This window comes from Procambarus clarkii, chromosome 89, assembly GCF_040958095.1.
Source record: "Procambarus clarkii isolate CNS0578487 chromosome 89, FALCON_Pclarkii_2.0, whole genome shotgun sequence".
Lineage (NCBI taxonomy): Eukaryota > Metazoa > Arthropoda > Malacostraca > Decapoda > Cambaridae > Procambarus > Procambarus clarkii.
Genome location: NC_091238.1, coordinates 18798347 through 18810999, shown reverse-complemented (window position 1 = coordinate 18810999; position 12653 = coordinate 18798347). Strand labels below are relative to the sequence as shown.

The 12653-nt window shown below is 42.6% G+C and overlaps 1 protein-coding gene across 4 annotated transcripts in view; it reads left to right on the top strand.

Annotated features, from left to right (window-relative positions):
• The window catches only part of LOC123773344 (ankyrin repeat and BTB/POZ domain-containing protein 2), a 198588-nt gene that overhangs the window by 172877 nt on the left and 13058 nt on the right, over nucleotides 1–12653 (top strand). For all 4 annotated transcript variants that reach the window (XM_069318138.1, XM_069318139.1, XM_045767007.2 and 1 more), the window contains 7 exons: nucleotides 3282–4499; nucleotides 5216–5479; nucleotides 6604–6842; nucleotides 7313–7571; nucleotides 8394–8536; nucleotides 10680–10867; nucleotides 12105–12370. In XM_069318138.1, coding sequence (XP_069174239.1) covers nucleotides 3282–4499; nucleotides 5216–5479; nucleotides 6604–6842; nucleotides 7313–7571; nucleotides 8394–8536; nucleotides 10680–10867; nucleotides 12105–12370 — 2577 coding nt within the window. The remainder of the gene's footprint in view (nucleotides 1–3281; nucleotides 4500–5215; nucleotides 5480–6603; nucleotides 6843–7312; nucleotides 7572–8393; nucleotides 8537–10679; nucleotides 10868–12104; nucleotides 12371–12653) is intronic.

Below are 12653 nucleotides of genomic sequence, written 5' to 3'. Positions count from 1 at the left end.
TTAATTTTTCTCTTCATCTTCCTCCTCCTTATACCTCATTCTCCTCATGCCTCTGGGCAGCACCGCTCCATAGTAGAAGAAAGAAATGACTAGAACACTGTAATTTATGGCCCGCTAAACAGCTTCTCCCTTGCCGTAAGTCTGCCTGCTCCCTCCAACCTCCCCCGGCCACAAACGCAGTCACCCCTGCATGTCTTGTTTAAGATTCGCCACCTGGAACAAAAAGTTCCAAGCAGCACGGGCTATGGTGAGCCCGTAATAGCCCGTGAGCCTGAGCCCCTGCATGTCGTCGTGTAGTGTACCCAGCAGCGCAGACGACGCCTAACTGACGAGAAGGGGTCACAACAGAGGTCAAGAGGTCAACAGCACCATGCTTCAACACCATTAGGACACCCCCATTCAGAGCTGGGCGGGGGAGAGAAGGCTAGTCTATTTCATCCCCCCTCTCCCCCCCACACACCACCACCACACTATTACTGGATAGTTAGGATGGGCGCAGATGATCCTGCAGACGGTGAACAGTGAACAGGAGACTGGTCGGACGGTGAACAGTGAACAGGAGACTGGTCAGACGGTGAACAGTGAACAGAAGACCACTTGGTCAGTGCGCAGGGAATGGCAACATCTGGAGTAGGAAGAAGCACTTCAATAATGCTCTGTGGTAATTGAAGTGACGTTCTCAGTTGTTGGACAATGGCCACGAGGACCAAGGAAAAGTACGTATGATAATTTGCATTGTACCTGGATGGTCACGTCTGAGGTGGAAAATTAACTAAACGTGCCCAGAAGCCTTTGACACCATGGCCAGATTAAGCCTTCTGACAGCATGTCCAGATTAAGCCCCTTTGACATCATGGCCAGATTAAGCCTCCTTAACACCATGACCAGATTAAGCCTCCTTAACACCATGGCCAGATTAAGCCTCCTTAACACCATGGCCAGATTAAGCCTCTTTGACACCATGGCCAGAAGCCTTTGGTACGGTTAATACAAAAAAAAACTAGGAGGGCCGTTGGCTGCTCAAGAGCCAAGTCTAACGTGATCCATCCAACCCCTTTGACCCCAAATAATGTATTTCGTCTCCCGTTTTGGCACCGTAAGTATTATTAGGGAAGGTAAGATACGAGGGAGAAAGTGTAAACCTAGTAAGACTATAACACATAGAAAGAATATGTAAGAGTTGCGTGGTCCTGAGGTCTCTCCGCTTCTGGCTAGTGTTTACGTTGGGTGATTGCTGCTGGTGGTGGTTTGCCACGGACAGGGTGACGTTTGCCTTAGCCATGGGGACTTCTCGCCCTCCAGTGAAGAGGACATTGTCGGCTGGTCTGGCATTTACGGTGCCGGTGGACCATCCGTTGGTTGGTGTCGCCCTGGTGGACGTGCTTCATGTGCAGCTGTCGGACCTGGTGGGCGTCCAGCTGCTTCAGGGCCACCGTGCTGTGGTCAAGTACCACCTCCAGGCTGCCCTTCAGGCGTTTCTCGAGCGGTGTGAGGGGCGTGTTTACCCTCTCCCTGATACTGCTGGTTCTGTTAAGGTGGTGAATCTTAGTGTCACCTTGACGTCTGTGGCGGTGCATGGTGCCCCCTTCGAATTTCAGGACGACTTTTTAACCTCCTGTTTTGAACGATTTGGGACAGTGTTAAGTATTCGTTGGAACAAGGTCCTTGCCGGGCACTGTGTTGGTATGCTTGACGGCTCCCGCACCCTGACGATGTCGCTGAAGTATAGTGTACCGTCGTCGATGTCCATGTTGGGTTACACGCTCCGCTGCCAGTATCGGGGTCAACCGCGCACCTGTTATCGGTGTGGTCAAGAGGGTCATCTGGCTGTAGTGTGCGACGTGGGAGCGACTGGTCGGGTGCATATGTTTTTCGTGACGGAGAATTTTCCGCCCCTGTTGCGTTCATATGGTTCTGAGGACGGAGTGGGTACTGTGCCTGAGGTGCCCGATTGCCTGTCTGCTGCTCCCCCTGTTGAGGAGAGTTCTACGACCTGTGCGACACGTCTGGTGACTGCTGTGGCCCCTGGGGTTGTTGAGCCGGTGTGTGTGGGTGTTGGGCCGTCGCCTGCGCTGCGTGTCGTGCAGGATGTCCCGGTGGAGGTTCATGTCCCACTCCCGCCTGTGGATGTGGTACCGGCTCCCGGGGACGTGGGTTTTGCTGTTTTGGAGGGGGGGGGGCTTCGGCAGGGGGCAGTGCCTGCCGTGCCTGTGTGTGTTGGCGACTGTAGTTCTGCTCTTTCCATCCCTTTGCAGAAGCGTGCGCGTCGGTATTCTTAGCCTGTTTCCCTGGATGATGTGGACAGTGTGGGTGATGTGGCCTCTTCGGACGGTGCGGGTGTGGCCTGTGTGAATGTGAAGATGGTGGCTGTGCCTGCGGAGGGGCCTGTTGGGAGTGGTGTGGTGCGGCCTGTCTCGAAGCGTTCGCGGCGGGCTCGGAGTGTGTCTCCCCTTCGTGGTGTGCCTTGGGAGTTGGTGGGGGAGTATGGTGCTCTGGCGTCCCCCGCCGTCACTTCGTAACTGGTGGTTCGTTTGGTTCGGGTCTCGTTTTCTTTTCCTTTTTCATCTTACTGATTGTGTGTTTTGGCTTGCCCACCTTCCTGGTGACCTTTTCTTGGTTAGGGTTCTGAGTGGATCACCACTGAATTGAGTGGAGCTATCCAGGTACCTAGCAACAAGGAACTACCAGAAATAGGCATTTCATTGCTTTCAATGCTGGTTTTATTCTGGCATTTCAATCCTGTATATGAGACCCCAGTTTTATTGTGGTGATTTAATCCTGTGTGTTTGGGTGTGATGCCCTCACTGAATGCTCTCTGTTAATAGTCCCAGCACTTAATTAGTATCTTTTTCAGCCTCCTATTTAGTATTGTTTAAGGAAGCTTTTAAAGTTAATAGTTTTCCACCCCAAATAGTTATGATCTTGGAATATTTATTATTATTTTCTTTACTGAAAATATTTTATTATTATGTCAGGTACTTCTCTATTTGTGCTTTGCCTTATTTTGTATTGCTCAGTATACCAGAATTAAAATTATGTAATATGTCTTACCTTTGTCTGCAATGGGCTTTGGGCTACGAAGACAGACAACCTCACAGACCAGACAATTAATTATACCAGGGAAGGCAGATCACAGGCTAGGCTGCGGGAGTAGAAGTGCTCTTGAAATCGGCAACAGGTAATCATAAGGTAAATAGATAATGCCTTAACAAGAGCTTATTTCCATTGTTTCTTCACTCTATTGCCCCCAGTTACTGACATGTTACCTTTCTCTGGCACAGGGCCGTGGGCGTGAGGGGAGGGCTGGGTCTCGAGAGCGTTTGGTGGGGCAACCCTTGAGCCTGGCCCACAGGGACTACTCACGCCATGACTACTATCATCACAAGCTTCAGGACTACCCCAGCAAGCTTCAGGACTACCCAAGCAAGCTACAAGACTACTCAAAATCTCAGGACTATCCTAGTAAACCACAGGACTACCCAACCAAACCACAAGATTACTCTAGTAAGAATGGTGGCAACACACCAGTCTACAAGGCTCAAAGTCGGGAGGTAGTACCAGCCCAGCGACTGCAGTCCCCAGGGGTTACCCTTGGTATGCTTGGGTCTTCTGGGGGAGGCGGCGCGCTCAGAGAGCGTGTGGCCTCCCCTCACAGGGTGACATCTCCGCCTGTGAAACTTCAGGAACCACTGAGAATGGCCAGTCCACCTGTCAAGATGACTGACTCCCGCCCACAGCATGACTATGGTAAAACTGATCTGGCCAAATTGGAGGGCTCACCTGTTGGTGCCCCTAGATTGAGCCCAGCGGGGTTAAGCAGTCACTTTGTGCAACAGTACCCTGAACGTGACACACCCGCTGCCTCACAAGGTAACACCACTAGTACGAATGCCGTATGGGAGGGCAGCTACCCAATGACACCAGAGAAATACATAGTCTCTGGCCCACCAACCTCTACTTACTCACCACTGCCGGCACTGCATATGCAGTCTTCTCCTTCCCATGGTCAGCGTCTGTCACATGACCCCCCAGAGAAGGTTATCGATGCCCTCGATCTAAAGAAAGATATCAGTTTTTCATCCACCAACAACAATAATAGTTCTTGCGCAGATGACACCCTGGATGACAAGTACCGAGATTATCCAGCCGAGAAAGACGAAGGTGACCCCGAAGTCTTGGTCGATGGCTGTGACCTCAAGAAGCTATCAGAAGTCACTAGTAAGATGGCACTCACTGTCTTGCCTGATGATGTTGATACCTATAATGAACTGAACAAGCATCACCTAAATGGTCATCTAAGTGTTCATCTGGGCCACCTAGTACGCCCTGCAGGCCAATTAACCCCTGAGAGCACTGACTGTGGCTCGCTCAGCAAGAGTTCCTCGGATGGTGACCACATGATGAACCGCAAGCGACCGCCCACCAAATTGAAGTCTAAGAGAAGAAACATTCTTTCGTTTCCACACCACCTGTCTGTCGATGAGCTGCGAGTCATACAGGTAAGACCTTCCACTGCTTTAATAACCTTTGGATCATATTGGTGAGCTTAACCACTACTTTTAAAAGATGATGATTTGGCTATACAATACAGATGCCATAGGTATAATGGGTTATGGATTATTCAGGTAAGTATTACCTGAATAATCCATTGTAATCTGTATAATTACCTGAATAATTGCACAGACCATTAAACCTTATATAATGGTCTGTGGATTACATTGATAAATATGACGAACTTCCAGTATGCAAGCAATGAAACTTACAGAAAATGTTATAAATTATATTAATCTTTAATATTTTATTAAAAAGGTTGAATTTTGTATTTGTGGAAAGCAGTCAGAACTTGCAGCAAATATTTAACACACACATGGCATGGCATCCAACAACAGACTTTACTGATATATCTTTATTTCCCTTGTTAACAAGCACTTACCACATGTCCTCAGGTTCCCATAAAACACACATTAAACACCTTACCCCCACATAAATGTAGAGTGTCTGTATATACAGTACTGTTTACATTCTTAAAATTTGGTGCATATAGTTATCCCAACAGCCAGTCATTGTGCTGTTAAATTGTATTTTATTCAAACATTGGCATAAATCATATACTGTATATAAAATTATATATGTATGATTTAATTGGTTTGTGGAGATATATTGTATGCATGAATTTCAGTAAGTATACTTTATTATTTAACTTGTCAACTTGTAGCGTCGGCAGGACTCTTATGGGGGAGGATCCTCGTCAGATGAGAACAGATCCTCTGGGCATGCCTCGATGTCAGATGGCCACACTTCCTCTTCCCCACCCATCGATTCACTGCCCCGACACGACCACCTAAGATCCAACTTGAAGGTTGTGCCCGAGGATGAGCGACTCTCTGCTGCTGTCACCTCAGTTGGGGCTGGCTATAAAGGGGCAGGGTCGGGCAGAAGAGGTCAACAGTGGCCACGACACAGATCTACTCCCTCCAAGGTAAACGAATTATTGTACAACAGTATTATTTACAGTGTTGCTATACTATATATACATATATATATATATATATGAGAATATATATATATATATATATATATATATATATATATATATATATATATATATATATATATATATATATATATATATATATATATATATATATATATATATATATACTTTATATTTATATTCACGAAAGTACAATGTACTGTGCTGTTATAGGTTTTGGTAGTAGTGTACTTGATACATTTTCACAAAGTCACTACCTTAACATGCATAGCATATTGGGCAAGTCATGAAGCTAACACAGAATTTGCATTGAATTTTAAATTACAAAGTGAACAGTCACAAGGTGAACAGTGGTGAACAAAGAAATAAAGCAAATGACTTGATTTACAGGGAGACATTATAATAATTTAAGTTGACATAAGCACTGCATTTACACTAGTGATAGGGTAAGGTGGTGATAACGAGAAATGATATTGCCATTCTATATTTAGACAGTAGAGTACCACTGTAGTTACACAAGTACAGTAACACAATCTATGTACAGTCTATGTCCGATATGAGGATGAGAAAAAGTACTGGAGCAAGCACAGTACCCTGGGGAACTGAGCTCTTCACGGTTGATGGGCTGGATTTTTTTTGCAAATAGAGTGGTAGACGGTTGGAACAAGTTAAGTGAGAAGGTGGTGTAGGCCAAGGCCGTCAGTAGTTTCAGAGCGTTATATGACAAAGAGTGCTGGGAAGACGGGACACCACGAGCGTAGCTCTCATCCTGTAACTACACTTAGGTAATTACACTTAGGTAATTACAAGCTGGGGTGCTATCGTGAGGAAATTGGGTACTTCTTTATAAAATAACAAGTACTTCTTTGTTGTACTTTTGAAGAAAGTATACATGGTGCAGTTTGCTTGCTTCATTAGGTAGGGAGTCCAATATATTGGGCGATGTTATTTGTATAACACACATTTGCATAAGTTTAGTCATACTCTAGGAATAGCAAAGCGATACTTATTATTTTAATACTTATAAAATTCATAGTTTGATGAACTACATTTGTAAAACTGCCATTTTCTGTTATTTTTCCTTTTCATGACACTTATTGTTGTTCCAGGATGACCTCTCGCTAACTCTCGAGAGTGCTAGTGGTCTCGAGGATATCAAACAAGCCATTGAACAGCTGACCATGCGCTCCCAGGGGTCAAGAACTAGTTACTCGACCTCAACCTACTCCTCAATGTCAGGGTCTGAAGGCGAGCCAGTTAGGAGATTGATGCGTCATTCCTCCCTAGAGACCATTAATACCAATGTAACAGCGGCTGATGAGTTTGTCTGGGTTGACTCTCATAACAGGTAATATCCTAATTTGCTTGAATAACTCTGCAATTAAGGCAATTTAAAAAAAAAAATTGTGTTGCCACTACTATTTTTAGTTACCAGGTTAGTTAAACTGGGTGAAATAAGACCTTTATGAGTCTTAAATTATCAATAACTATCCCTATCAAAAAGTTTAAATACTTTCTAATACTGTATATATAATTAGAAGTACGGTACTCTGTGCTTTCGGGTACTGTACATTTCTTGTTTATATCCTGACTTTGAAATATAATAGCTTTAAATTAAATATTATATTGTTTTAGGTTTTTATTTTTCCAAAAGTAGGACACACATAAATCACATGTGTGTATAAATCACAGATTTCTGTGTGTAGGACACACATTGTGATGCTTTGTGCATCCATAACTAAATAAATAAATAGCTTTCTCAAAAATATTTGAATATGAAAGTTAATAGGCAAACGCTTTCTAATGCACTTGTCACAGACTGGTAGAGCTGCAGCAGTTGCCCTGGAGCAATCATGATGTTCTAAGAGTAGTACAACAGGGTCGAGTGAGAGAGCAGCTGGACAGGGTGTCCATGGAGGCAGTACCAAGATTGTCATACCTCCTGCAGAGAGCGTTGGTAAGAGTGGCCCGAGAGGCTCAGAGGCTCACCAGGCCCCTGGCAATGTGTAGTAAGCAGGAGGTGTCCTCTGCTCTCAAGATCGTACTATCTCCAGCTCTGGCAGATTCTTGTATTAAGGTAATAATGATCATGATGTGAATAAGTCTCTGTAACATGACTAAAAATTAGTAACCCAACCCACAAGCATAAAAAGAAAGAGGTGTCAACATTTTGGTCTATCCTAGGCCTCTAATAATATACCCACCATCACCCATTAATACCCACTAATAACCCATCATCACTTGATTTCAAGTGATGATGGCTTAATAAGGCTCCACAACAGATTGAAACATAATCACTTTCCTTTCTTTTTCATATGTGTGAGTTGGGTTATTAGTGATCCTGAGCTTCATGGACCAATATTTTGAGGATTGTACTGTTTAGCTTCTTTCTAATGATTGTTTTTTGCCTCGTCTTATAAGCCAGGAGAGTCTTGTGATACACACTTGAACATTGCAGTGTATGTAGGCATTTATTTACAAGACCATGTAGGTGGAGTGTACAGGCAGTAAAATACATAAGTATAATCTTCATAATTTCATTATGTTTTAAACCATATAAAGATTAGATTCACAAGAGACCCGAGTAAATATTTGGTTTTGAAATAAGGTTTTTGATTTATAGAACAAATTACCAACTTACATGTGTGATGGAAAATCACTGGTTTTCTGGGGGGAGCCCCAACGGCTTCCCGGAGCTATCCATATCAGCCATGGATAGCTCCAGGGAGCCTCCGGGACTTGCCCAGAAAATGGCGTTTCATTACATTCAATGCTGGTTTTTTTCAAGCAAAGGTTAGACATGCATATGAACGAAATTGGTTTGGATAAATAGGCATTGCCTCGCACGGGCCAACAGGCCTTTTGATGTTTCATTTAATCTTATGATGATCTTATGCAGGCTTGTCTGAGAGCAGCTGCCATGTATACAGTGTGTGGAGACCAGCTGCGGCAGTCCAAGAGTGCCCGGGCAGGACTCAACCTCTCCGTAGGACGCTTCATGAGGTGGATGTGTGATGTGCGCATTGGCAAGTTCATTCATGAGTAAGTGATGGAAATTATTAATGGAGGGACATCTGTTATATCTTGTGTGTGTGTGTGCAGTTTCCACCATCCTGTTTGTCTGTGAAGAGGTGAATTACTTATTATTGGAGAAATATATTTAGTGTGGAAGAAATTGCATAACATATACTGTTCTTTATTCACAAATAAAACAAATGTCAAAAAAATCATAATGGCTAATGTCCTCACCCCTCAGTACAGTAAGCAATTTTGAACTTTAGTAGGAAAAGTTTGAGAAGATCCTGAGCCCAATCTCCATATTACTGTAATGCAGAAGATGTGAAGTCAAATGTTTGACACACCAGTGGGTGGTGAGGTTGCCACATCTTAATGGTATATGTTGCATTGTGAATGACGTAATTAATATTCTAGTGATATATCTTAATATTTTATTATCTAATGACTATAACTACTAATGTCTTACTACTGTACTATATATATTACTCAACTTTTTATATCTGGGCCAATGCATCTGCACCCCACGAAAGTGTGAGACCACGTAACTTTGCGTGAGGACCTCCCCCCCCCCCCCCACCCCCCAATTCCTCCCCTGATCCATATCGGTGTCCATCCAGGTCACTGTCGTTGGCGTCAACATGTCATGCCTGGTTAAAATCCCACAGATAACACCCCTTAAAATGGTCTTGTCTCTTAGTACATGGATGAGAATTGCACTTGTCAATCCACCAGAGAGAGAGAGAGAGAAAAAACTTATCGCTGTGACACCAATGAACATGTTAAACCACGTGATACCCCATCCTAACAATCATTGGGTTTATTAAGATAGCTAATTATCATTTTGAAAAGAACATAGCTAGTAACTACCCCTACATCAAATACCTGCAGGTGACAGCACTAGCTAGTGCAACTAGGTTGCAACCACACTTTGTGCCTGGCAATCACTGTATGAATTACGCAGCTCTGGTGTGGTACTAGTAGTCACTTAAGTTGACTAGATAAGCTTTGTCTGATGTGTGTTCCATGTTTGAGTGGTGCCCAGTCATCTGGCATGACTCTGAACTTTGCTATCTGCTTCAGCTTCGTTTTTAATGTTTGTATCCCTAGCACTGATTGTTGAAGACAGATTGTTGCCAGAGCTATCTCCTTTGAGATTGTTGTGTGATTTGACTCCTTAAGTGTCTCCTGGGATTCGATTTGTTAGATTTTTGTGTTTCAGATGGTTAGTTATCTCTGATATGGAGTGTGCTGTTTAGGTCCTTTGTCATTTCTTGGTTGCAATATCTGGTTTTCATCTCTTGCAAGAGTGCCTTTGTTCTTTGTCTGAGGAAGTGACTTATTTCCTTATTTTCCAGTCTTGGAATGGAATTTGATGCTACTACTGCTCAGCTTAGATTCAGTTATAAGTATCTCTGGGAATTTACTTTACCTGCTTATATAGACCTCAACTTGCTTAGCTAAAGGAATTTTGGGGTTCAGTCCCTGAGCCCATTATGTTCCTCTGTAATCTTTTCTGCTACCGCCCACAGTATTGGTATGGGATCCAAAATAAACAAAACTAAACTAACCTATCATTAGTGCTTTTTCTCTGTGGAGTAATTACTACGTGTGTGTGTGTGCCTGCCCTATCCTAGTTCCAGGTTGCCTTTTTTGGCTCAAATTTTGGACATGGCCAACATTAAAGTCAAGTATCGACAAATTAAGTTATGTAAATTCAGCTAATGATTGTAAGCTAAGGTGTAAGATATTATGGCTTAATTAAAAAAAAGTAACTTTAGGGAGACAGTTGAATTATTAGATGATTTTTGATGAAGGTGTATGTGATTGGGTTTATATAATGGGACCAAGAGACTATTGGAATATTAAACTTTTCTCTTATCACATTTCAAACAGCTACAGTATTTGGTCACTTCTAATGTTTACTATAATAATGTGATTAATTAAGACATGGTAAACACGAGTCACAGGAGACACTGCTTTCATAAACATGTGAAGCCATTGGAGTTCACATTTGGGTTACCACAATTCCTCCCATGTAGATATACTGTCAGTAAATGCTCATCCACACAGTTATTAAATAGGCCTTCAGTGAACCAGAGTACTGTACATCATATGGCCAAAAGCAAATAAAATATTTTGTATATACATATATATATTATTTTTGTAGGTATGCTGCTGTGTACCTGACTGCAGGGATGGAGAATTTGTTGGAAGAGATGGTACTGCAATGCCTCCCAGCAGAAGAAGACCATATGCTTACTGCTAGTGTCCTTGAGCATGCTATTGCCAACAATGGAGACCTGTGGGGTCTGTTGCAGCCATATGCTCATCTCAATGCTGGCAGAACGGCTACTGGTACTTTTTATTTTTTCTGTTTTTTCCTTTTAGTTTTTTCTCAAGACATGTAAGGATTCATATTGTGGGTCAAGAGACACAGGTATGTAACAACTTCTGAATTGTGGTCTCAAAGGCATATTGTCACCTGAAACATGTATTTAATTTAAAGACTTGTACTGTAATCCAAGTGACATTCAAAGACTAAAATTTTCTGAGCTATCCTCCCTGGTCACTGGTAGTCGCAGTCACCAGCTCGGGTCTACCCGAAAGTCAGGCCCTCTGTGACGTTTGTCCCACCTTGGAAAGTACCTTTTCAAACAGACTTACACATGATTGGGTAAGGGATAATGAGGATTCTCAATCTTTTGCCAGAAGCCACTTGCTGTAATACAAGGGAGCTGAAATAAATAACTCCCCTTTCCCTTCCAAAGGATAATTGAGGTTTCAAGGACAGCTTATTATCACAAAAGGCAGTGGCCTGTTTACAAAGAGCCATGCCACATTAGTGCACACCATTGGTCACTGAGAATATTACTCTATGGCCCTCACTTAAAAAATCAGTACCTTTGGAACAGTTAGACAAGCGCAAATAGCTTGTAACATCTAGTGAAGTGAACTAAAGCAATGGATTACCCTGCATTAAGACAAAATTAAAAACAAGAAGTATTCCAAGCTCCAGCAGTAGAAGGAAGGGCATGCCCCTACCACCTGTGTCCATAACAATGCCTCTGGGCACACAAGTTGTAGTACATTTATTGGCAACTTTCAGATATTACAATACAGTATATGCTTCATACCTCACTCACAAGCAAAGAGCAGACATTTATACCATATCAACAGTGCTCACACCCAAGAGCAAATGGGTATGTCTTTGGAATTAGAAAATATAATAATTACTTTTACTCCCTAACTGTTTTTTGGTTATCTTAAGATGACATGCTTGTAGACGTAGGAAGAAATATTCTTGGTAGCTGTTGAAATGCTAGATTGACTTTAACCTGAAAGTTGCCTTCTGCACGCATAGTAGTAACTTATCTCCAAGTGTGGCCGTGATGAAGAAACTACTGTATTTAATATTCTGTAGTAACAGAAATCCTGATGACATACAGTATTCTAATAGCATTATACATTGTTAAAATGGTTGCAAGAGTTATGAATATTATTGAACTCTGACTGTTGTTTATAAAATAAGTTTCAAGTTTACAGTTTATTTATTTTTTTGGTTCATTCTTAAATCGTAATTATATTTGTTTAGGTGCACTCTGTCTGCCACGATGGGCGAGTACAGGCAGCATCGAAGCTACTTCAGTCAGCAGCTCGTCCACTGGAGCCAGTAGAGGAAGTGGAGGTGGTGCTGGATCAGGTGGCGCAGCAGGAGGCACTGGAGCTTCAGCTACTGCCTCAGGAGGAAATGAGGGTATAGGGAGTGGAGGTTCAGGAAGCAACAGTAGTGGTGCCCAGGCCTCTCGGTGCTCGTCGAGTGTAACGCTCACTCCAGAGGAGCACTCCAGGAGTAGCAAGGTATCAGAATGCAGAGTAATTATGTTTTATTATGTAATTATTATTTATTATATTATACTAAGCACTATCCTCTTAGGTTTGTTTAAAATAAAATTATATCTTTAAATAGTTAGTAAGTTTAGTTGCCAATATCAAAATTTACATTTTTCTTACAGCCATATACAGTATTTACTGTTACCGTACTTCTGAAAGCAGTTCAGAAATTTTTATATGAAACTGAAAATTTTAAATATAATAAATGTTTTCAAATAGTTAAATTGATATTTATTTAAAAAGTATTATA